This window comes from Lolium perenne, chromosome 7, assembly GCF_019359855.2.
Source record: "Lolium perenne isolate Kyuss_39 chromosome 7, Kyuss_2.0, whole genome shotgun sequence".
Taxonomy (NCBI): domain Eukaryota; kingdom Viridiplantae; phylum Streptophyta; class Magnoliopsida; order Poales; family Poaceae; genus Lolium; species Lolium perenne.
The window spans coordinates 225,572,686-225,596,724 of record NC_067250.2 but is presented as its reverse complement, the minus strand read 5'-3'; the positions used below and the strand labels follow the sequence as shown (position 1 = coordinate 225,596,724).

General features: G+C 46.2%; 2 protein-coding genes across 4 annotated transcripts; one reads left to right on the top strand and one right to left on the bottom strand.

Moving 5' to 3' along the window:
• Positions 1 to 9,212: 9,212 nt before the first annotated feature.
• LOC127313764 (NADPH-dependent aldehyde reductase-like protein, chloroplastic) lies at positions 9,213 to 10,335 on the bottom strand. 3 transcript variants are annotated; one of them, XM_051344232.1, is made up of 2 exons: positions 10,261 to 10,335; positions 9,213 to 10,166 (listed from the first exon to the last, which is right to left on the bottom strand). In XM_051344232.1, the coding sequence occupies exon 2, from the start codon at positions 10,153 to 10,155 to the stop codon at positions 9,340 to 9,342; it is 816 nt and encodes a 271-aa protein (XP_051200192.1). In that variant the 5' UTR covers positions 10,156 to 10,166; positions 10,261 to 10,335; the 3' UTR covers positions 9,213 to 9,339. The 3 variants fall into 3 exon arrangements, with proteins under 3 accessions (XP_051200192.1, XP_051200194.1, XP_051200193.1); XM_051344234.1 differs by having other exon boundaries at positions 9,213 to 10,157; positions 10,261 to 10,316; XM_051344233.2 differs by having other exon boundaries at positions 10,230 to 10,265.
• Positions 10,336 to 19,214: 8,879 nt separating this feature from the next.
• On the top strand, positions 19,215 to 23,434 carry LOC127313761 (uncharacterized). The gene is made up of 3 exons (XM_051344230.2): positions 19,215 to 19,729; positions 22,615 to 23,013; positions 23,098 to 23,434. The coding sequence occupies exons 1-2, from the start codon at positions 19,432 to 19,434 to the stop codon at positions 22,992 to 22,994; spliced, it is 678 nt and encodes a 225-aa protein (XP_051200190.1). The 5' UTR covers positions 19,215 to 19,431; the 3' UTR covers positions 22,995 to 23,013; positions 23,098 to 23,434.
• Positions 23,435 to 24,039: the final 605 nt, after the last annotated feature.

The following is a 24,039-nucleotide window of genomic DNA, read 5'->3' as shown; positions in this document are numbered from 1 at the left end:
TTGCTCTTGTTCTTCTCCAGTGGGCCCCGCGAAAGCGGAGCTTGGCTGATCTGGCGGAGGAACGAGTGAGGAGGTCCCCATGGCGGAGTCGCCGTGGTGGGCGGGATCCTCAGGAAGGTCATCAAGGTCGATGACGTCTTTCGGATCCGGCTTGCTGGCGGATGAAGCCTTGGGCGGAACTTCAACCTCGGGAGTAATTGGAAAGGAAGCCGGAGATGGCTTGGCTCTCTTCTTTGGGACCCTTGGGGCCTTGGGGGGCTGGCTTCCGGAGCTTCAGAAAAAACATAAAAGTAAGTTTGAGCGTGAAACCAGAACTTGGATCTCGGAAATAGGAGCTTACCCGGAAGGCTTGAAGAAATGCTGGATGGCAGGCTGCCCCTTGTTGCTGGTGTTAATCAGCGAGAGGCGCTTCTTTTCCGCCTCCGCTTTCCGGGTAGCCGCAGTGCTAAGCACTTCGCGGGGGCGTTTCGCATAGGGGCTGGAAGGAGCCGGCTTCTTCCTCTTAGCAGGGCGTGGGGCTTCAGGAGCTTCCGCCTCCGATGCGACATCCGGATCCATGTTACCGGTGGAAGGAACCCGGAGGAGAATTCCGAGTTCGCTTTCTTCAAGCGCCTCGAGCTAATGCAAAGTTAAACACTTAGACAAAAAAGTAGATGCGAAGAGAAACAAAAGATTAAAGTCGAGACGACGTACCGCGGGTCCGGAACCATTCGTATGAATGTCTTTGTTGCACACGTGAACGTGTAGTTCACGTGGGATTTTGATGAGGAGCCGGATCCTCTTGTCGATGGCGTCGGCGGAAAGATTATCTTTTGTAGCGCGCATTTCATCGTCGCGCCCTGTGTATTCAAACATCAGGCGGTCCCTGTGTTGGAGCGGCTGGATCCGCTTGGTGAACCAGGAGAGGGTTAGGTCCTTCCCTGTCAACCCTTCCTCCGTCAGCTTACAGATCCGCCTGACGGCGCGTGTGAGCTGGGGCGACTCGGAAAGGTGGGGGCAGTGCGACCATGCCGGAATCTCGGTGGCGGGGCAATTCTTGAAAGGCGGCAGCTTCTTTTCGCTCGCGGGGTCAGAGACGTCCTTCAAGTAGAAGAAACCCCCGGACCAGTACCTCGCGGATTCGTGGCGGTCGGTGGGGGGGTAGACGCGACCCGGGCGGAGTATGAAGGTGATAGACCCGCAAGTTGCCAACTCGGAAGTCTGGCGGATCTTCTCCTTCTTGACAGTAAAAAAATATTGGAACAGAGAGAGCTCGGGGGTTACCCGGAGATGGCCTTCGCAGAGGGTGACGTGGTTGCTGATGGCAAGCACGCTGTTCGGAGATATATTGTGGGGTTGGAGCCCATACGTCTTCAGAATCTCCAGGAAGAAGTCAGAAGGCGGAAATGAAAATCCGCGCTCCACCAGTGCCTTCGTCAGCACCATCTCGTCGTCCCTCGGAGCCGGAGCTAGTTCATCTGGAACTGACCTCCAGCTTCCGGGTTGCAGGAAGCCCTCCGCCTCGAGGTTCTTCAGCTTCATCTCGGTGGTGGTGCAGGGCCACCATTTTCCCTTAGCTTCGGAGTCTCGTTTGCGAGCTTTTGACTTTTTGGCGGCCTCTTCCGCCTGGTGCTCCGTTTGACCCGCCCTGGAGGCTTTCTCCAGGTGAGCAGAGGTCCCCTCAGCCTCCTTGCCGGAATCCTTTGAAGGATCCAGCCTGACTGGAACGAAGGGAGGGGGGGCGGAGGAGATTGGGGTCGCCATGATTGGATCCGAGGTCGGAGGCGGAGTCGTTGAAGACATCTGAAGAAAAAAAGGGTTTGGCGGAAACTTTCTTTAGTCGGATCCCACATCATCTTCCTCAAGTTCACCCCTACCAACTACGGCGCGAAAGTGAAGCTCGAGGGCTTACCGTAATGGCGTATGCGGTGGTCGGAGTTGCCGGTGACGAGTTTTCCGCGCGGTGGCTCGCCGGAGTTAAGAACACGAAGAACTCTGCGGTGGTGGGCTCGCTCCGGTGATGCTCCGGTGACTATTCCGGCGGGTTCCGGCACGGCGGAGGAAGAGCTCACGGGCGGCGCTCGGCAGAGAGATGAGAAGGGGGGTGAATGAGGGGTAAAGGGTAGACGGTGGATATTTATAGGCTGAGGGACGAGATTCGTGCTCCGCATCCTGTGGTCGGAACGCAAGCGTCGCGCCGTTGGATGTGTGACACGTGTCCCAAACCCTAACAGTAAAAATGGCTAGAGATAAGTTACCGCGCAAATCGCGCGAAAATGGCGCCAGAATTGGCGGAACCGTCTGAGTTTGTTAAGATTCCGGGTAAAAGCGTGAAGATAAGCAATTCTCATTCGCAAGCAGGGGAGTAACCCGGAGACATGTTTAAAACTGTCGATGGATGAAGTCCCGCAGGATGGGGGGTTTTTCTGACTAAAGGTCAGGAAAGAAGGAAATGCGAAGTTGGAGCTCTTCAAGTTTCTCCGCGTTACCAACGATGCCGGAAACCTAAGGTACAAGCATGGCGGAAACTGCAGGTGAAACTCGGAGAACTCTGGGGGCTACTGTTGTGGGTATACTTCATGGGTGTACCATCGACAGTGCCTAGATCCGGCAAGCCCGGGTGGCCCACAGACGGTGATGAGGCATGTGGCCCATCGGGCGGCCCAGTTGCTGTTGATCATGTAGGAAGAAGTCCAGCCCAGGATCAGTAAGCCGGATCCGTACCGACATTAGGAGTAACCCGGATCCATGGAGGCCCATGAGGAACCCGGATCCAGTACGACGTATGTGGAAGGCGGATCCGTGACGTGCACGGCAAGATATTGTACCGTAGCTAGGCTGTCTGTAATCCGGCTAGGACTCTCCATGTAAACCCTAGATCCGTGCGCCTTTATAAGCCGGATCCCGGGAGCCCTAGAGGCACAACCACAACTCATTGTAACAACGCGAAAGCGCCCAGATAATTCCAGACAAGCAGCAGTAGGCCCTGTCATCGTGCAGGTGTTCCGAAGCTGGGTAACTCGCGTACCACCGTCCCGTGTGCACTCCGCCCTATGGCCCCTACTTCTTCTCCCCCTCGTGAGGATCCCTCCTCCGAGGTACCGTCGATTAGGCAACGACACCTTGGTTTCTTACTGAGGGAAAACTTACTGCTGTGCGCATCGCACCTTCCTCTTGGGGTTCCCAACGAACGTGTCAATTATACGCGCATCACCGCCTCATTTTGCTCTAATTTCTGAGCAAGCGTGTCGGCAAGTTTGTTGGCCTCCGCAAGTTTTTCTGCCAAAATAGTCAAAAATAGTCAAAATTGCGGTAAAACAGGAGCAAGAAGTCGTGAACAAAGGCAAGCAGGGAGTCATTACCTTCGGTCTTGCTAGCATACTCGCGGTTCATTCTCAGGGACAGGAGCATCTTGGTTGTCTTCAATGACAACAGCTCGTTCTTCGACTTCTCCACCTTCAGGAAGGGGAGGAAGCGAGACAAGATCTGGATGGTTCTATATGAAAACAAGGGGGAATGTCAACAAAAGAGTTATGCAAAGGATGGCAAGTCAAAATGAGTAAAGTCGACAAAGGTTACCTCGGGGAGCGCATTGGTGGCGCTGTATGGTTTTACGCGACAAGAAGAAGGGACAGGATCTTTTTTGCTGAGGGAGGAGATTTTTCGGACAAGTTTCTCTAAGTCCTTGACCTCTAAATTCACCGACAACCGATCCGCATCCTTGTCGCCAGCATACTTCCAGAGAGGGTATTTGCGAGCCTGAAGAGGCTGCACTCTGATTCTAAGGAAATAGGCTGTGATTTGGATACCTGATAGCTCTTTGCCGCGAGTGTTTTGCAACTCGTGGATGCGAGTCATCAATGCCTCTGTCGCTGTTTTTTCCTCTTCGGTAGCCTCTGCGTCCCAAGAGCGGCGGCGATAGATTTTCTCGGCACCGTCAAAAGGAGGAATATTGTCTTCAGCACATCCATGGTTCTCCTCATGGATGTACAGCCACTTCTTGCGCCACCCTTGAACTGAGTCAGGAAATTTGACGTCGAAATACTCGACATCCGGGCGAACGCAGATAACAACGCCGCCTATGTTATAGGCGACATTGGGAGAGCCATTACGGCGACAAAAGAAAATGCGCTTCCATAGCGCCCAGTTGGGATGGACGCCAAGGAAGGCCTCACAGAGGGTGATGAAAATGGAAATGTGGAGGATAGAATTGGGCGTGAGGTGATGAAGTTGCAGGCCATAAACAAAAAGCAATCCTCGAAGGAAAGGGTGAATGGGGGCAGAAAGGCCGCGGATGAGATGGTCGACAAAACTAACCCGATACTCCATTGGAGGGGTTGGGTAGCTTTCTTCACTGGGGAAGCACAGCGCTTTGGGCTTCTTGCTGATCCCCAGTTTCTTCAGGAGGTTGATGTCTTGAGTGGAGATTTTAGATCTCTCCCACTCGGCGCTTCCCAGATCCACGGAAGCCATCGTCGATTATGGCGTGCTGTGTCTGGTCAATCTACGCGGTGGCATTAACAATGGCGCAGGAATGCAGTCTGGGAGAGGATGAGCTCAGGGAGTTGTGGGGCGCAAGAGGAGTTTTTGCAGAGGAGAGCAGGAGAACGGCGCGAGCGGAGGTGCTCGAGGAAGAAGAAGGGGATCTTATATAGAGGTGCGGCCAAGCGGCGTACCGTTGGATGAAAAAAGTGTGCGGCAGATGATGACCACGTGGAACGGGGGTAAAAAAGTAATTTAATCCTGGAGAAGTTACAGTGCGTGTGCCAGGAAAAGCGGAGGACGTGTGTCCCCCACTTGCACGACGTGTCAAGATAATGGGTAATTTGGGCCCGCAAGGCAGCGGGAGAGGACTTCTCGCAATTTCAGGACTTGCAATCGTGGCCATCGTCAGCAGTAACGTCACTTAGCAGGAGGAAAATTCGACTCAATAGCTTCATAAAAAAAGGCGACAGGGAAAAATATTGGAGAGCTTTTGATCAAATACAAGTTTTTGATCAAATGCTCGGGGGATACTTCGGAAAAATGAAAAGATCAAGAAAGACAAAATAGAAATGGCGTGAGCCTACGATCAAATACAAATATTTGTTCATAGCCTCGGGGGCTACTCCCATCGGGAGCGCTGTTCGCGCACCCGAGAGATTTGGACAAAATATGTGACAGGAGAAAATATAGCGACAGAAGGCGTGGAGCCTACACCTAAGCACAAGTCCTTGGTTGTAGCCTCGGGGGCTACTCCCATCGGGAACGCTGTTCGCGTGCCCGATGAAATTATAAAAAAAAGAGAAGAAAGAGAGATGGAGAAAAAGAAGAAGAAAAAGTGAGCATATTTCGAGTTATATACATAACTCTACATATACTCCCATCGGGAGAGCAATATAAGTCATCCGTTGACTCAATAAAATGTGTCATTCCAACAGCCGAATAAGCACTCGACAATATATTCTCAGAACGCCAAAGTTGCGATCAATTTCTGAATGCCGCAAATTTGCGAAGGTAAGACCCCAGATCCGTTCTGTGTGGCGTGGCGCCGTCTCTGACGTCGGTTTGCTACTTTTATCCGTATCAACAGATACGAAGAAAAATCCTAACGGACGCGTTAGGTACCCGATAAATATGACAGGGACTCGACAGAATGGTAAGACCTTAAGCGGCACCTGTCGAAGTTTACACCAGTATCCCGAGATCATGTCCAGGGATGTGATCTTGAAGTAGGTTTTTGCGGATTGCCACTAGAGCAGTTAACTAGTACCTGATCCGTCAGATGAACTAGCTCCAATTACCATTATCCCTGTACAATATAAAAATTCATATGAAGAAATATAGTGAAGTATTAAGTTGTCGAGTAAAAATAAACAGTGGAGATTTTCCCTGACTCTACGATTCAAGCAAAATCTCGGGGGCTACTGACATAGGCATCCCCAATGGGCCTGCCGAAGATAGTACCCTGGGTTTACTGAAGACCCACGACCCGAAGAATATGAAGATTTGGAAGTCCAAGTTGATATTAAGGAAAGTTAGAATTGTAATAGAGATGATGTTTGTAATCTTGCGGGATGAGTTGTAAACCCTCTCGGACTCTGTAACTTGTACAACACGAATCCCTCGGCTCCACCTCTTATATAAGGGGGAGTCGAGGGACAAAGAAATCATCGAATCATTGTCTCTCAAACCCTAGTTTTCATAATCGTCGAGTACTTTTCGGCTGAAACCTTCGAGATCTACTTGCCCTCTACTTCCAACTAAACCCTAGTCTACAACCCGTAGGCATTGACAAGTTAATACCTTGTCAAGCACTAAGCCACCGCACCTATCCAACGGAGATTAGCACTCGTAAGAGTGTGAACTTCGGGATAAATCTTCGTCTCCCGCGTGCCTCGGTTATCTCTATACCCGAGCTCTTTTCTTATGCACTTTACCTTGTGATAGCTATCGTGCTTGAAGTTATATATCTTGCTATCACATAGTTGTTTGTATTGCTTAGCATAAGTTGTTGGTGCACATAGGTGAACCATAGTATATAGGCTTTGGGCTTGACAAAGTAAATGCTAGTTTTATTCCTCATTTGTTAAGCCCATCTCGTAAAAGTTTAAATCGCCTATTCACCCCCTCCCTCTAGGCGACATCTGTGTCCTTTCAAGCGAAAGACGATTCTCGGCTGTGGAAGAAGCTGTGGGCGATCAAAGCCCCGGGTAAAATGAAAATTACTTTATGGCGCTTCATCCATGACTGTCTACCGTCTGGTCACCAACTGAAACATAGACGCATCCCTGCTTCGGATGCTTGTGTGTACAGCGGAAGAGTGGAGTACGTCGTACATACGATGATGTTCTGTCAGTTTGCAAGAGATGTCTGGAATGAATTGAAAGCATCTTTTCCGATCAAACTACAGAGGAAGAATTTCATTAACCCTAAGGCTTGGACCTTTGATTTTATCTCCAGGACCGACCATAGGGGGAACACGTTGCTGGCAGTGGCTTTCTGGCATCTTTGGAATGCAACAAATGGGGTGCGTAACGGTGATCATATGAAGAGCCACCGAGAACTGGCCGAGCAAATAAAAGGGTATGTTGACATGATTGATCTGGACCTATATAAACCTGTTTCTAACCTTAATCGTGATTCCAAGTCTTCTGTTGCTAAATGGAGTTCGCCGGCGGAGGGAAAGGTTCAGATAAATGCAGATGCAACAATTTTCAAGACCTCCAAGCGAACGGGAGTCGGCGTTGTGATCAGGAACCACAGAGGCATATGCTTGGCTGCTTGCAGCGAGCTTCTTCTTGAGGTTGCAACGCCAGAACTTGCTGAAGCACTGGCTGCTAGATGTGCATTGTCTTTCGCTAGCGAGGAGGGTTTTGATCAAGTCGTGTTAGCTTCTGATTGCCTGTCGGTGGTACAGCGCATCAAGTTCACCACCTGACCACCATGGATCGTTCATACATGGGAGTGGTGATCCAGGATATACAGAGGATGGCGACGTCGTTTTCCTCCATCTCCTTCTGTCATGTCCTCCGTAGTCTCAATGAATCGACACATATTTTAGCTCGCAGGGCTGAGTTGTATGATTTTATCTCCTTTAGACATGTGATACCGGATTGTATCCGGGAAACGCTTTGTACTGATTATATTTGATCAATAAAGTGCCGAATTTCTCTAAAAAAAAAAAACAAAGCACGCCGCTCAGTTCCGGTAGGGAGCAGCCTAGAGAGCACAACCCTGACAGATGCTTATTAGGAAAATGCTATGTGTTGGTATTAGCGAAGTTTGGCTAGAGGAAAGAGGACAAAGTGAGGAGGGTTTTCGAGCACTGGGCAAAACCGAGTAGCACAAGCCTACGTGGGACAACCAATTATCCCTATTCTTTATCCTTTTCATGTAGTATGCAATAAGAACAATTACAGTGAGAACCATGCTTTTGAACGTGGGCTTGGCAATTATCTTCCGTGATTTGTATAACTGGCTGCTCATCTGGTATGTGTTACACGTCAAAAGCAGATATACGAGTATATTTTAAGAAATAAAATGCTAAGATTCTCATGTTGATCGATCGGGCAGTGGTGACTAGGTAGCGCTTACAATAACAAATGAATGTAGCGGGATTTTTTTTGTAATCTTCTTTATTTTTGGATGTGTGCATCCATAATGCCGCTAGAGCACTGTGTTGTTGTAGAGGGTAGATGTAACTGCTATCTCCACGATATTAATATATACTTTTTATCGGAAAAAAAGAAAAAATAACGGTAGCATGGATGTTGCACACCAAACGAGTTGGAAACATGTTGTGGAGAGTCTGGATTGCAGGTGTTGTCTTTGTGGTGGTTGTACTGTTGTTCGTAGGACTGAAGTACCATAGCGAGACTTTTTTTCTTAGTTTTATTTTTTATTTTTTAGCTGTGTGTATCCGTACTACCATTAGGGTGTTGCGTTGTTGCAGAGGCTAGATATATTTGTTATCAATCGATATTAATATATTTTCTTTATCAAAAAAAGAGTTGGGAACAAGGATCTGAAGCTAGTCCACTTGAAAAACAATTTTTTACTGCTACAAAGTTTACAAGTGAAACGGAGTTTATAAGTGAAATGGAGTTGCAGTTAGGTAGAGCGAAGCTCTCAATTAACTTAATACTACCTTTATTCATAAAAAATACCATAAATTTCTCTAAATTTAGATATATCTAGATATATTTTTAGTTTATAGATATATCTGAATTTAGACAAATCTTCTACATATTTTTATATAGACCAAGAAGATTATACTAGATCAACACTCAGAAAAACTAAACAGGATAATGTTTTAATCAACGGCTAAGGCTAGCCATAGTGCTAGTATCAAAGCTAGTATCATGCACATTGGTCCCACAAAAATGCTGATGTGACAGCTAATTAAAGAGGAGAGAGGAGATTAGAATAACATAGGTAGATAATGTATCATAGCGCATGTCACGAGAAAAGTTAATACCAAACAAATCATGTGCACAAATTTACATTGAGATTCTAAAAAGCAATAAATATAGCATGCTTATGACTTCATGATACTAACTACTATAGAGATAGTATCATACACAAGTATCAATACTACATGATAATTACCACTATGACCAGCCTAAAAAGATCAGTGTGATACTGGATAGTATCCAAGTGCTGTCTCAATCACCGTAAGAGAGCTCATTTAGAGCTCTTAGATTTCCCATACTTCTCACACGAAAAATGTGATATGATCAGAAGATTGAACATGTTCGATCAATTATTATATGATTATTATAAAAACACCAAGACAGCATCAAGATATGACAAGATAGCCCGGACGGAAACAGTTGAGCACGAATCCCAGGATTCATCCAACGATCAGAAATACTGTGACTAGATTGTGCCGCCGTTGCAGCGCAGAACCTGGGCGTTGACCCATCCGCCGGCGTCGCTGGCGAGGAAGCCGACGAGCGGCGCAATGTCCTCCGGCATGCCGAGCCGCCCTAGCGGCGCCTCGGCGATATACCGCTCAGCCTCCTCCGGCGACTTGCCGTTGTAGAACATGGGCGTGGCAGTCGACCCCGGCGCTACCACGTTGGCGGTGATCCCTGTACCGCGCAGCTCCCGCGCCAGGATCTTGGTCATCACCTCCACCGCCGCCTTGCTCGCCGCGTACGCGGCGAACCCTGGGCGCAGCGACCCGACCCCGGACGACGAGAACGTGACGATGCGGCCGCGCCCGTCGCGCGCCAGCCGGTTGGCGGCCTCGCGGCAGCACAGAAAGGTGCCCCGCGTGTTGGCGCCGAACATGGCGTCATAGGACGCCTCGCTCGTCTCCGCCAGCGTCGGGTACGAGAAGTCCAGAACCGCCGCCGTCGTCACCAGGATGTGGACCTCCCCGCCGAACGCTGCCGCCGCCGCGTCGAATAGCGCCTTCACCTGCGCCGCGTCATTCACGTCAGCCTCCACCGCGATGGCCTGCGGAGGGTCGGCGCCGTGCGTGGCGTTGATGCCGCCCACGACCTTCTTCGCCGGCGCCGGGTCTCCGAAGTAGGCGACCGCCACGCGCGCGCCGAGGGACGCGAGGTGCTTGGACACGGCCGAGCCGATGCCGCCGGCGCCGCCTGTCACGATCGCCACGCGCCCGTGGAGCATCAGTGCAGCAGTCACGCTACTCGCCGCGCCGCCGCTTCCGTTGGTCTTGGCCATGCCTGCGAAACCTGCAAATTATCAGATCCTGCAGCGAATAGTAATGGAGAAAAGAGCTAGCTGTGCATATTAACTACAAGATGCAGGCACTAGCGAGATGCATACTTCAAGCGTGACACTGCAGTAGATACTTCAGGAGAGATGTGCATGATTGTATCAAGAGGCAACCACTTATATAATAGTACGCGGTAGTAGGTAGAGAGCAGCACTCTACGGTTCTGTTTAAAATAGTCCAAGGACGAAAAACCCTCATGGGCTGCGCTAATCCATCATTTTTTGTTTTCTTTTTCATGGGCTTCGCTAATCGCTAGTCGTTCGCATTTCACTCCATCATTTTTTTTTCATGGGCTTCCCTAATCGCTACTCGTTCTGGCTTTATTAATTTAAAGTTCGGCTTAGACTTTATTTTCATTTTTTGTTTTTACCGATGATAAAAAAGAGTTATAAAATAGAGTAGTTTGGTGAAGAGAATTTGTATCACGGGATCGAGAAAAGTGGTCGAGCAAGGACTAGCCTTGTATCACAGGAGTACAGTATATCGCAAGCAAATAAAATACATATAGATGTTCGTCACATCGACAATAACATAAGCAAATAAAATACATATAGATGTTCGTCACATCGACAATAACATACTTAGGCGAAGGGCAGGGTCGATCTGGGCCACCGCGGGCCCGATCTGGGCTTTCGCTTTGCGACCTTGCGTCGTGTCGAGGTCGCCCGGAGTGGCTGACGTTGTTGTGAATGATTCTGGTTCTGCCATGAGGTGGTGAAGAGATATGCATCATTGTATCAAGAGGCTTATAGTACAGGGTAGTAGGTAGGGAGCAGCACTCTACTGTTGTTCTTTAAATAGTCAAGGACGGAAAAAACTCATTGGCTTCGCTAATCGCTACTTGTTCCCTTTTCACTATATCATTTTTTTTCATGGCCTTCACTAATCGCTACTTGTTACATTTTTACTCAACAAATTTTGTTTTTTCCAATGATAAGAAATCATAATGATAGAGTAATTTGGTGAAGATAATTTGTATCACCGGATCGAGAAAAGTGGTCAATCTACAAACAAGGATAACAAGAACTCGCCTTGATCCTAACACTGTATATTGTAAGCAAATGAAATAGACATCGCGTTGCTGATGTTCGTCAGATTGACTTTACGATATTTGGGAGTTAGAAGTTGGAATTTCTAATGGAGAAAAAAATTGATACCCACCAAAAATATTTTAGAATGATTTCGTCCAAACCTTGCCAAAATTTAAATATATTTTATCAAAGAAATGTTTGAATTTTGTCATGATACTAAACAAAACACAACATTATCTTATGTAATACGACTGTATTATGTCACCTGGCTTGGATCAGAGTGGTATTGTGTTAAGAGTCATGACGAAACATATATAACACTAGAAAGAGTAGGCGCGGCGGCACCTGTGCGATGATGGTGACGGTTGGAATGTATGTATGATGGGATTAAACAGTTACGGTAGCGGGCCCTTCTTGAATGCGTCGTTTTTGGAGAGTCTGTATTTCAGGTGTTGTCTTGGTGGTGGATGTATTGCTGTTGTTAGGCCCGAGATACTGTAGCGGGACTTTTGTTTCTTAGTTTTCTTTTCTTTTTTTGGCTGTTTGCATCCGTAGTGCCATTAGGGTGGTGCGTTGTTGCAGAGGCTGGGTGTAATTGATATCTTTTGATATTAATATATTCCCTTTATCGAAAAAAGTTACGGTAGCGGGAAAAGTACATGAATTAGCTATTTATGTTGACATATTTTCCTACATGATTACTATAGTACATAACTAGTAGGATTGTGTTACATGACCGTTAAACATAACCGTTAGATTAGCTAGTGCTATTAACTTACATCTTTAATATCTTTACTACTCTCTCCCTCCCATGAAACTTGTTTTTAATTTGTTAAAATATGGATGCATCGATACAGTGATAGTGTCTAGATATATTTAACTATTGATAAATTTAGAACTTTTTCTATGGGATGGAGGGAGTATTAAATAGTGATTCGTATGTGTATGCCGCATCACACTCGATTGATTGACCTCGCTAAAGAAACGAAACAGCCCAGTTAGCATAATCGAGCCCAGTCCACAAACAACAGACCAACCCAAAATCAAAAGATCACCAATATTAAATAAGTGTTCTCAAATAAAGGGTGACTTCTTTTGGCCTCCTGCTTATGCATAAGCCGTCTTCTGTGTTTCGGTGGGAAGAAACTACGGTGGCTAGAATCTCCTAGAAGCTAGTTACTTTTATTCTTTTGAGCTTCTGGAATTATAGCTCATTTGTTGTGGTGAGTTGTAAAATGTCTATAATGCCCCAATATTTGTTGTGTGCTTTAAATAAGTGATGATATCATATATACAATGCTTTTTAGTACATGCCAACATTAATTCTGCTCATCTTCTATCTCTAAATAGCAATCCCCCACTACAAAGAATTCTCTGCAAATCTGTGCAGCCACGTCACCCTATTAGCTTGGCAGGGATAAAAGTTTGACCTCAGCTAATCTGCCGAATCAATCAAGAAAAATCTATGGCCTGTTCGGTTCCCGGCGTTTTCTTTTCTTCCTGCTGACCAAGCGCCGCTGTCCCCGTCGCTTCCCCTGGTCATTCACCGTGTCATTAATCTGGTATCTCTTCCCCTCCCCATCTTCCTCCTGATGTCTTTCGGCCTGCTGTTCTTTCTCCCGATATATCTAGGCACCCTCGATCCTTCTCACTCATTTCTCTACCCCCTCCTACAGTCCTACTTGATCCTTGCCAGGGCAGCACGAGCCACCTCCTCCTCGCGCCCGGCTCTTCTCGCAAGCCCTTCTCCAGCCACCATCGGTATCTGCGAATCAGCTCCCATGCTGCTCTTTGATGGAATCCCTGTTGGCCGCCTCAGTTCTAGCGCTTCTCCTATTGATACATCTGATCTAAGCTGCCTAATGGCCTTGAAACCCAGACTGTAACCACAAACCAGTCGACCCCTTCTCATTCTTTCTCCGAAGAACTGTTTGATTTTTTCCCGTATTTTGTATTAATTGCAGGTTGCATCGGCGTGTACCATCAGCTATGGGTCCATGGTCTTATCTTCAGGTTAACTGCTTTGTGCAGAATTTTATTAGTTACTCCATTGGCCTAGAAATACCATCAGTACACCGTATTTTTATTTTCGAAAAGGGGGAAAAATCGCCCCAGCTTCTGCATCCAAAGGATGCACACGGCTTTTTATTAGATTATTCGCAAACCTTACAAGAAGAAATACAAAAAATCAACCTCGAAGCCACCTCACTAGACCTACAGAGGGATGAAGGGGGTGACAATACACCAACCGACATCATCCAAAAACCAAATGCCTTCTCAAACCGCCCAACAGCAGGTGAGAAGCACATCCAGTCAAGCAGACTCGCCGCGCATGCCAACGCACACGCCACAGAAGTTGCTCCCGCCGTCTTCCTCGACTCCATCTTCAAGAGAGATCATCGCATTAACCTTGCAAGACCTGCCGTCGATGCCACCATGACGCCAGACGGCCCCGCCATCCTGCACGCGTCCAGCTGTCCTCGCCCGTCTTCGACACCCCGCAGCTCCACGCCGCTGAGAATCATCAACGACAACGTGGCAGATGAACACCACACCACCAAGATCCACCTCCATCTAGCCGCTGCTCCAAAAACGATGCCCCAAGAGGTAGAACGACGCAGGGAGCGCCGTCATCGTCCGATCCTGGTTGGATCTAGAGTTTCCCCCGGAGCAGCACGAGTGAATAGCCGCAGACTGCGACGACGATGCCTTCAAGAAGGAAACGATGCTTAACGCCGCCATCGCCCGCCAATCGAGGCACGGTTTTCACCGGCAGCCGCGAAACCCCAACTCGGCGAGAGCAAGCGAAAAGGCCAGCAATGATGATGCCTTCGCAAGGGAACGACGCCAAAAGCCGTCGCCATCATCGGCCAGGAACGAAGTCAAGGCTCGGTTTTCACCGGTGACCCCTTCGCCGCCATCTCGTTGTCGACTAGATCTTCATCACCGGAGTAGACGGATCTCGTGATCCGCCACCCCGGCAACCAGCCGACCTCCTCCGGCGAAGGAGAAGGCCGCCTCCACCGTCGAACCCGAGGCTGCTGCCTCGGGCGACCTCGTGCCACGGGAGAAACCGAAGACCACCTCCACGCGCCGGCGAGAGGCGGGCGGGAAAGGCTCAGAGCCGCCGCCCACCACTACCGGCGTGCCACCACCAGCCACCACCATCAGCCACCACCGGCGGGGGAGAGCTGACGGGAGATAGGAGGGCCGCGGCGCAGGCCTCCACCCAGCCATCAGTACACCGTATGGATGAACATTCTATCTGCATCGACAATGGTGTCTGTTTGGAGCTTCACTGTCCAGCCTTCTTGATTTTGTGTACTGTCCGGTTCTCTCTACCCTGGTCTGTTCACTTTGCATCTTTGTAGTCAGGTGACCCCTCCAGCCAGTATTTATTTCCGTTTTCTTCTAGGTAAGGATTAGGGATTGGTCTGCGAGTCTCGTATTTATTTTCGCTCCACGCTATGAACCTCAGGAGAAACATTGGAACTCAATTTATGTGGCCTTCATATGCATATCAACATTGCATCCACATCTTCCTATGTGCGTTCATTCAATGCTGAATCTTCATGTTCATTTGATGATCAGCTTTTAAAATTACACTGGTGAATACCTTTACTGGTCCTTGAGCATCAATATTATTCGTTTACTGAACAATTAGTATCATTTCCTAATAGATTACTTCCTCTGGTACAGTTTTGAAGGGTTAAAAGGACATGGATCGATCGTCTTAGCTGGACGCCAGCTAAAATCCTGTAACTGAACTTTTATATAGTACAATGCTATTTGTGTTCAGTTTTCATTTGCAGGAAAGAAAATTCAAGCTATTTGTACTTTGCACGGTCTGAAAAAATATCCATCATGTTTGAGATCCCAGAAGAGTTTCTAAACCCATTAACAGTTTCCTCTATTTTTTTATGTTTCATGTAGTCATTTCTCATGCGTCTAACAGTTTGCCTTAACAAAATACCCGCTGCAACGCGCGGGGTGTTCTTCTAGTTATCTAGAAATTTTAATACCAAAGCATCGCAGAAATCATAGAACATAAGCGCTAAAAATAAACCATCCACCATTTTACTTTGTTGTTTATGCTTTGATACAAATAAAAGTCCTATGTTATATGCAAAATGCATACCACATCTACCTCTTATGTTGTGATACAGACAAGTTTTTATACCAAATCCTCACAGCAATTCATTTTATTCACATCCACATCTGCAAGAAATTGATTATACCAGAAAATGTTGGAAGGCAAGATCGAATCGAGGACGAGCTGGAGGTTGGCATCGGTGAGGAAGCTCGCTGCTGGGGGAGGACGAGCTCGAAAATAGGCCGGAGAGCTCACTGTTGCGGAGAGCTCGTCGGTTGCTGGAGAGCTCGCTGCTGCGGAGAGCTCATCGGTGGGGGATGTAGAGGCGGGCCTGGTCCTTGATGTGGATGGAGAGGCGGCGACGCAAGGCGAGCAAAGGAGGGACACATGCAGGAGGGGAGGGTGGCCGCGCTTCTTCCCTGCCGGAGCTGCCGGCTGCGGGAACCCTATCGAGGGGTTGGAGCGAGGGACTCGTCCCAGGACGAGTGCGGGGTGGAGCCAGGTTGCGGTGCGGCCGTGCGGGTCATTTTTATTTTTATTTATTATTTATTTTGCACTTCCTCAAACTCTATCTGTGGAATGGCAGTTCTGATGTAAAATGGAAGCAATGACGAGGGTAGACATGCTTAACGATTCGGGCTCAGGGGAGAAGCTCGGAAAAATCCTCAGAAACTGCTCGGGACTAGATTCTAGCTGCACACACAAAATAGGCTTCGCGGTGGGAGGAAGCTGTGCATAAACTGCCCTGATCTTTTGGACGGGTTTTTGCATGGGGTCTTTCGCGGTAGCCTTTTGGTCTTCGTTGCTAATCTCTTGTGTTGGCTACATCAATTCTATGGAGACACTTGTTGTGAGTTTGGGTATTCTCAAGGCAAAGGTACGACAAATTCACCCAAAGCTCTTTGCATGATCTTGTGTTGCCTCCATAGTGTGCATATGCTATATGAACATGTCAAGTATCCTTGTTGCATATGTGCATGGTTTGTAAAATCTAGGGGGAATTATGCCTCTAGGATGTGTGCATTTGTATTCAAATGCATCTTCTAAGTATGCACATGTCTAGGGGGAGCTCCGTCGAGCTTTTTGCAAATAAAAAACCTCATCATAATATCTTACGCCATTGCAAATTCTTGTGTTATCATCAAACACCAAAAAGGGGGAGATTGAAAGAGCAAAGTCTATACTCCGTGTTTTGTGTGTTTGATAACAACACTTGAATGAATCTCACCGTGTACAAAGATTGTCTTTGATAGATTTGCAAGTGCACGGTGACCTCGCTGAACACGTCATGATCGGAGGACTGAAGCGTAGCTTATAGGTTTTCTGGTTTTGTGTGTGTATCGCGAGGTGACATGGTTGGAGAGGAAGAGAGGAAAAAGTTGTTTCTGCCTGACCGGTACTACCGGTACCAGGAGCGGTAGTACCGCTACCCTACTGGTACCGCCCCACTGCACCGCTCTGGAGTTCTACACAGAAAAATCCCACAGAGTGCCTTACGGTACCTCTGCGGTACCTTGAGCGGTAGTACCGCCTCGGTACCGCTTAGGTACTGTAACACAAGTTACGGCACCACCGTTGTGGTACTGCTTAAGTACCGCTCGTGATCCAGTAACTCTCAGAGGTCATTGCGGTACCTCAAGCGGTACCGCAAGCGGTACTACCGCTGTGTGTCCACGTGGCTAGATCGGTGGGGGATTTCGAATCCAGAGCGGTACTACCGCTTGCCAAAACGGTAGTACCGCTTAGGAGGAAACTGCACATAACGGTTGGATTGAAGGGACCCTATAAAAAGGCCCCTTCTTCCCCAGCTCGTTTTTATCCCTTCTCTCTCTCTCCTCCATTGTTGCTGAGCTTAATCCTTGAGGATCTCCCCAACCATGCAACCAATCTTTCCCAAACTTTGAGGAGTGGTGGAGGAGGCCCCGATCTATAGTTCTACCAAGAGATATTTCACCAATTCGTGCTAGTCCTTTGTGGATCTTGGAGTTAGGGTTCCTATGGTGGGATATTGGAAGAAGTGCTCCTATGGAGGCTAGCTTGGTGTTGTGCTAGCCCCATAGGGTGTTGGGAGACTCCTAAAGTTGTGGAGCTCGCCCCAACCTTGTGAAGGAACCACCGCTTCGACCGGTGCCTTAGTGGAGAAGGGGGAACCCCTTTGTGGAGCTCTATCGAGGAAGAAGGTGAGACCTTCCTTCGTGGTGTCCCGCTCCTTACCTTTACTATCATGCTTGGTTCCTTTACTTGCTGCACTTGCCTAGGATCATACTAGGAACATCTCCACCACTAAAGCTATCACCTTTACCTTCCGCATCGCCTAAAAAATTGAAAAAGACATAAAATTTGTGTAGCGTCCATTCACCCCATGTTGTCCACTACGATCCATTCAAATGGGAACTTTATGTGCAAAATATCAGAGTCGAAGTGCTCCCATAGGATAACAGTATCATTAGCATGTTGAAGAAGGTTCGTTCCCCTATCTACTAAGTGAGGAACAAGTCCATTAATGTGGCATGCCCTTCTAGCAATTTCAACCAGAACAGCAAAAGCATCCACAACATGATCAAATGGCAAGGGGGGAAGAGGGTCCACTTGCCTTACCCTTTTTTAGCTGCTAGGGATATTTCTTTCTTAGTTCAAAATCCCTCTTAGTAACTGCAATATAAGAATTGGTAGATCTGTTCCGCCTAATGCTAGGTTCATGAACTTATAAATCAACTCGATCGTCGGATTATATTTTCATTCCATTTACATAGAAATCCCCATGCCCTTACTTTCTACTAATAGGATTAGATATAGATGTAATTAGGTTAGGATTAGGAAACATGTGTAATCAGATCTGCTTTTACATATCTATCATGTTTTAGTGGGGTACCATATGCACTTCTTTGGATTTCTATTGAATCAAGAAATTGGATTGTACATCTTTAATTATTTTTCTTTTATATCGATTTTGATACATATAAGATTTAGGAATAATGTAAACGGAATGTATTTTATGTTTGACCCGGGCCTATATGTCCAATAGACCAATATACTCAAAGACTCTACATTTATCATGTATTCCATATATCATATTAGATAGATATATCATATTCATGAAATGCGTCTAGTGTGGCCTTCCTACCATGGATATGATACGTGGCTAGACTAGATAATATGGTTGATCAATTTGGCACTATCGATAATGAGTAGAATTTGAATTCATTTCATGAAGGAGTGTGATAACGACGTTGTCGTTGGCCGATGTGGCTTACTTCGACATGACATATTTTCTTAGAAGTTAGCTCTCCAAATTTTAATCATAAAAAGTGCTGAAAGGAAAGTGATGAAAAGGCTCACGAGCTTTAATTATGGCCGTGAGACGGTATATTCCAACAATGTAAAGCGGCGCAACAAGGGGTGTAAGTGTGACCATGGAAAAATTTAGTCTAAAAGGGCCTATAATCACCATTAAACCAAACAGCAGACATTTCTAATAAATCATATCTCTCCCTTTCAAAAAGTTTGTTCAACCTTTTCTAGATATAAATATATGTACGTACTAAAATCATGTCTAGGTACAACCATACCTACATAAATTTGAGGAGCGTTTTTTTTGAAATGGAGGGAGTACTTAAGCTATGTGTCAATCTTCTCGGGACCAGAAGCACATCTGCATAAGATCCAAGCCACCAAATTCCTTCTTCCTAGTGATCAAACTCCAATTACGCAAAAGAAAAATGATACCTACGCTGATCATCCAAATCACCCACAACAAGAAATGAGCCATTGGATGGTAGAATTCGATTCCTTGGCTCCAAAGTGTAGCCGTGGTCTGGTAACGGCAAAAACCCTTCCAACACGGCGTCCGTGACCGTTCCACGGCACACTTTCCTCTGCGCTTCGTTCCATTCCACCATTGATTTCTCTTTTGTTCTCTTCTTTCTTTCTCTAGAAGACGAGCAAACCATCTCCATTGGTGTTCCAAATTCCAAACCCCGACCCCGAGGCAAAGGAAAGGCACCGCACCCGGCACCCACCTCGATCCTTCGCTACAAATCGCCCAAGGATCCCACGCCCTGCTCGATCCCCCACCCCGAACCCATCAACCGTCCGCCATGATCCAGCTCCTCTTCACCGTGCTGGCCGCGGAGGCCGGCCTGGCCACCGTGCTGCTCTTCAAGACGCCGCTGCGGAAGCTGGCGATGCTCGCGCTCGACCGCCTCAAGCGCGGGCGAGGCCCCGTCATGGTGCGCACCGTCGCCGCCACCGTCCTCGTCGTGCTCGCGTCCAGCCTCCACAGCATGGCCAAGATCCACGGCCACGCCGGCGCCGGCGAGCTCGACGCACCCGGGGCGCTCACCCCCACCGACCAGGTCCTCCTCGCCCGCCACATGCTCGAGGCATCCCTCATGGGTACGTCCGTATCCATGCTTCTGCACCCTCTTATTTTATTCCCCTTGTTGTTTTAATTCGATCCATCGTTCTCATGCTTCCCCGTGACCACGGGTGTGAGGGTTTCCGGAGTTTCAAAGAAGAACCGAGGACTTGATTTCGCGGTGGGGAACCCGCAACGTCTGATTTTACAATTATATAGTGGATGATAACATGATAAGTATAATTACTAACTGGCTGCATTTGCTACAGGGAGAATGACCTGCCTCCTGAAAATTTTGGACTAAAAGAGTCCCCCCATTATATCTTACTTTATCCTCTGCTTCTGTAGTGTAATTCGCTATTTACGGATCAACTGCATTTTAGATGGACTGCCTGCAATAAGACAATTCATCGCATGAATATTATGTAGAAATGTAGGATGTCTGTTACCAAGATGGGTCACCTTTTGGGGTTCGTGGGTTGCCCCCTTTCAAGTTAAGTTTCTCAATTCTCCAATAAAAGTGATGATGCAAACAAGTTTCTCAATTGTTCCATCTCTGAACCTGCCCTGGTTTCAAAATGCAAAGGGAGTTCGTATGGCTTAGGTGTTCAAGAAAGTGTGCCAGCCTATTAGCTGCAGCAATATTTATAACTGTACCCTTGTACGATGAGTCAGCTATGATTGAATTTAGGACCATATATGAAACGAATCTTACAATAGTTGGATGATGCATTATAATATTTTTACAGGTATATTTAAGAATATGCTCATATAGCCTGTGGTTTTTATTTGTGGTCACTAAAATGGCGTCACGAAGACAAATTGCATCTGTAATGTAATTTGCTACTTGCAGTTCAGTTGAGCTTTAGGTGGACCGTATGCAATAAAATGATTCACCCCACAAATAAAATGTGCAAATGTTTTTTAGGTAAAAAAATATGTAGAATGTCGGGTGTATTTTACCAAAATAGGTCACCTGTTTGTGTCTGCCAGTTGTGCCTGGTCAAGTTAAAATTTTCATTTCTCTGCTGAAAGTGATGTTGTCATAGATTATTCGTAAATCCTCTCTGAACCTGCCCTGATTCTAAGATGTACTAGGAATTTTTATGGCTTCGATATTCAGGAAAATTTGCCAACTTATTAGCTACAGCAATATTTCTTGCTCTACCCTTGTTCGGTGAGCCAGCTATGATGACTTCAGGATCATATATAGAACTAATATTACACTGCTTGGACTATTTCTATATGCATAATAGTTTACAGATATATTTAAGATTCTTTCATATAGCCTGTGCTTTTTTACATGCGGACACTAAAATGACATCACGGAGACAAACAACGTTTAGGGTGAAAAAAGAGCATAGCAGATTGTACTGGTCATTTTGGCCTGAAATCTTTGTGATTACCCTGGCAACAAATGCAAAAGAAAATTGTGGCATTCAAGTGTATTTATTATAGCTGATCTGTCGGCAATTGAATATGTTACATTTTCCTTGTTTTTTGTGCTTTGCCATTTTCATACAAGACATCCAGGAAAAAAGTTTGTATGTTCATCTATAACTGTTGTCCAAAATGGACTTATCTTTGGCCAGTGTTTTTATTTTTTTGCGACTCTTTGGCCAGAGCTGATGAATCATGAATGACACAGTGTTTGCTATGCTCTTGAGAGTTCTTTTGTTATGCCCATCTCATTATTCAGTGATATGGGTGTTACCACTAAATACAGTTTTTGGGAGTTCAGATGAGATTTGAAGTACATGCTTGCAGATAAGAGTCCCTAAAGAGTGGTAGGTTCACCGCCCTAAGTGGAGTCATGGTTCCTAAATATTAAATTAGAAATGAATAGACAACATTGTGCAAAACCCAACCACTGAAATTGTGCGTAGGAGACATGAATCTGAAGTATTGCCATTGCCTGATTCATACTTTCTTATATAGTTGTAGTCTGGCAATCATGAAGTTGATGATTTGTAGCATGTCTTATGCTTCTGCTTGCTCTGGAACAGTTCATTTTTTTAGGGGAGATCAGTTCATTGTTGGAGTGGGATTTTTATCATTCTTAAGTACTCATAAGTTTTTCTATTAGTTTCTGCAATTCATTTATTTTACATTTATTATCTATGTAGTCTTGAAACCGACAAACTTGCATTTGTTTGAAATGTCTTTAAAACTGAACAATAACATAGTTGTAAGTAGCGTTGAAGAACAAAACACCAGGATGATCTAGTCTTTTATCTTGTTAAAACAACATATGTCGTTCTTTTAGATTTTCCTATTTATAGCTTTACACTGAGTGTAGTCATATCTGTATCTATAGTGCAGCTAGACAAAGTCACTTGCTGTACTGTAAATAATACAACTTTCTGTGGATTGTGTCTTCACGAAAATATCCTGTTATGGCGCAACTTTTTTGTGGTTAGTCCTATGTTCTGTATGTCATTTTACTTCCATTCTTTTCAATATTTTGACGTTTCTTAGAGTGGTTTTGGGGACCTCTATTTATTCTGCCAACAACAAACTAACTTGGTGAATTTGTTGTTTCTGATAAAAGATTTTTTTTTTTTGATCCCCCACAACATTATGTTCTGAAGTCTGAACTCTCCTTTTTGTAACTTATCTTGATTTGAAGTAACATAGCTGCAAATTTTCGGATGTCATATTCTTCTATCACATAATTTTGTACTACTTGCTGTATGTTTTTATGTCCGAGTTTGGATACTCTCAGGAATCAGTTCAACTTGAGGTCTTGGCACAGTAGTATTTTGTCATTTCATTTGTAATTTCATCATAAAATTTTCATCTATGGTGGTACATTGTTTTGTTTGAGAGTGTGTGATTTTGTATGGCTCGATTGCAAGTCTTGGTCTAAGCGGAGTCGTGTGATCGGAGTCACAGAGTTCCCTAATTTGTTTACTTATTTCAGGATACTCCTTATTCCTTGCTCTCGTCATTGACCGGCTGCACAACTACATCAGAGAAATGCGCGGGCTAAAGAAGAACCTGGAAGCTGTGTCTAAGCAGAACAAGTCATTACAAGAAGCAAAGTTTGGAAGCTCTGATGATGATGAGAGCAAGCCACACCAGAAAGATATTGCTTCGCTGAATGAGGAGATTAAGAAGCTGAAGCTGAAACTGAAAGAAAAGAAGGGGGAGGTCAAGGATGCAGAGGCCAAAGCCCTAGCTGCCAAAACACATTCGGAAGGTCTAACGCTCAAGTATGACCGCCTGCTGGAGGACAACAAGCATCTCCTTGACCAGGTGCAGTCAGGAGACATCGCGGTGTCGGGCAAGAAAAATACTTGACGATGAGGTTGTTCTTGAGGTAAAGCCCAGCTTTTTATCCATGACAGAGTGCAGTTTTGATGAGGGTTTGATTCTTACTCTTTTCTGTTGGACTACTACACAGAAACTCCGGGAAGCCTGAAGAGAACTGATACATGAATAGGACGTCAGTTAGTGATAATCCACCTGAGTAGTACCATCTTTACATAAATGCTCTGGTGTAGTGGTGCTTGCTGGGTATCATAACTAAAAATATCGCTCAACCTCTTACAAACATCTGAGTAGCTGCCGATTGTTCATCTGTACATATCTGATGGGTCTAGATGTTCGACTGAATGTCTGGTCAAAGTCGTAGCTAGAACATTAACTGCCTTGTCTCAGACAAAATTGGCTGCTGATCATTGAACTCTAGTTATGTTACCATGAGCCCGTCGAAACATAAAGAAATGGTCATTGATCTCTGATCCTCTGTTTACCTTTTCATCGATTTGCACAAAACATAGATACAACATTTTTATCATCTTTTTGTCTAAGAGAACCGGGCAAATCCTGAACCCTGACAACAGGTTCTGCCGGTTTTTGTTACCACCGTGTATAAGAGTTGCCCTCGTCTTCCTCGACTTGCCAATGCTGTGGGGCCGAGCATGGGATAAGGCCTTAGAGTAAATTTGCTGGGACGCTAAGGGCATGTATAATAAGATGACGTCAGCCTTTTCTTAGAGCTGCCACATTTTTTTTTTTCAAGAACACGCAAGATGCGTGTCTTCATATATTAAGATAGAAAGGGAAACAACATTTACAAGATTTGAGGGCTCAGCCGAGAACGATTAGCCCTCACCCACACCTACGGGAGCTACTCAATCTCTCCCAGAACTCCACATAAATTTGCCCTCTTCCACTGATCAAACTCAGCCCGAATCTTGCGGCACACCTCAGACGGCATAGAAGCAAACTTCTCAAATACCCTACTATTGCGTTCTAGCCAGAGACAGCGAGCAATGAGGATCACCAACGCGTTGAGCTCCTTGCGGTCCTTCCTTGGCACTGCGTCAGAGATGTTGCTCCA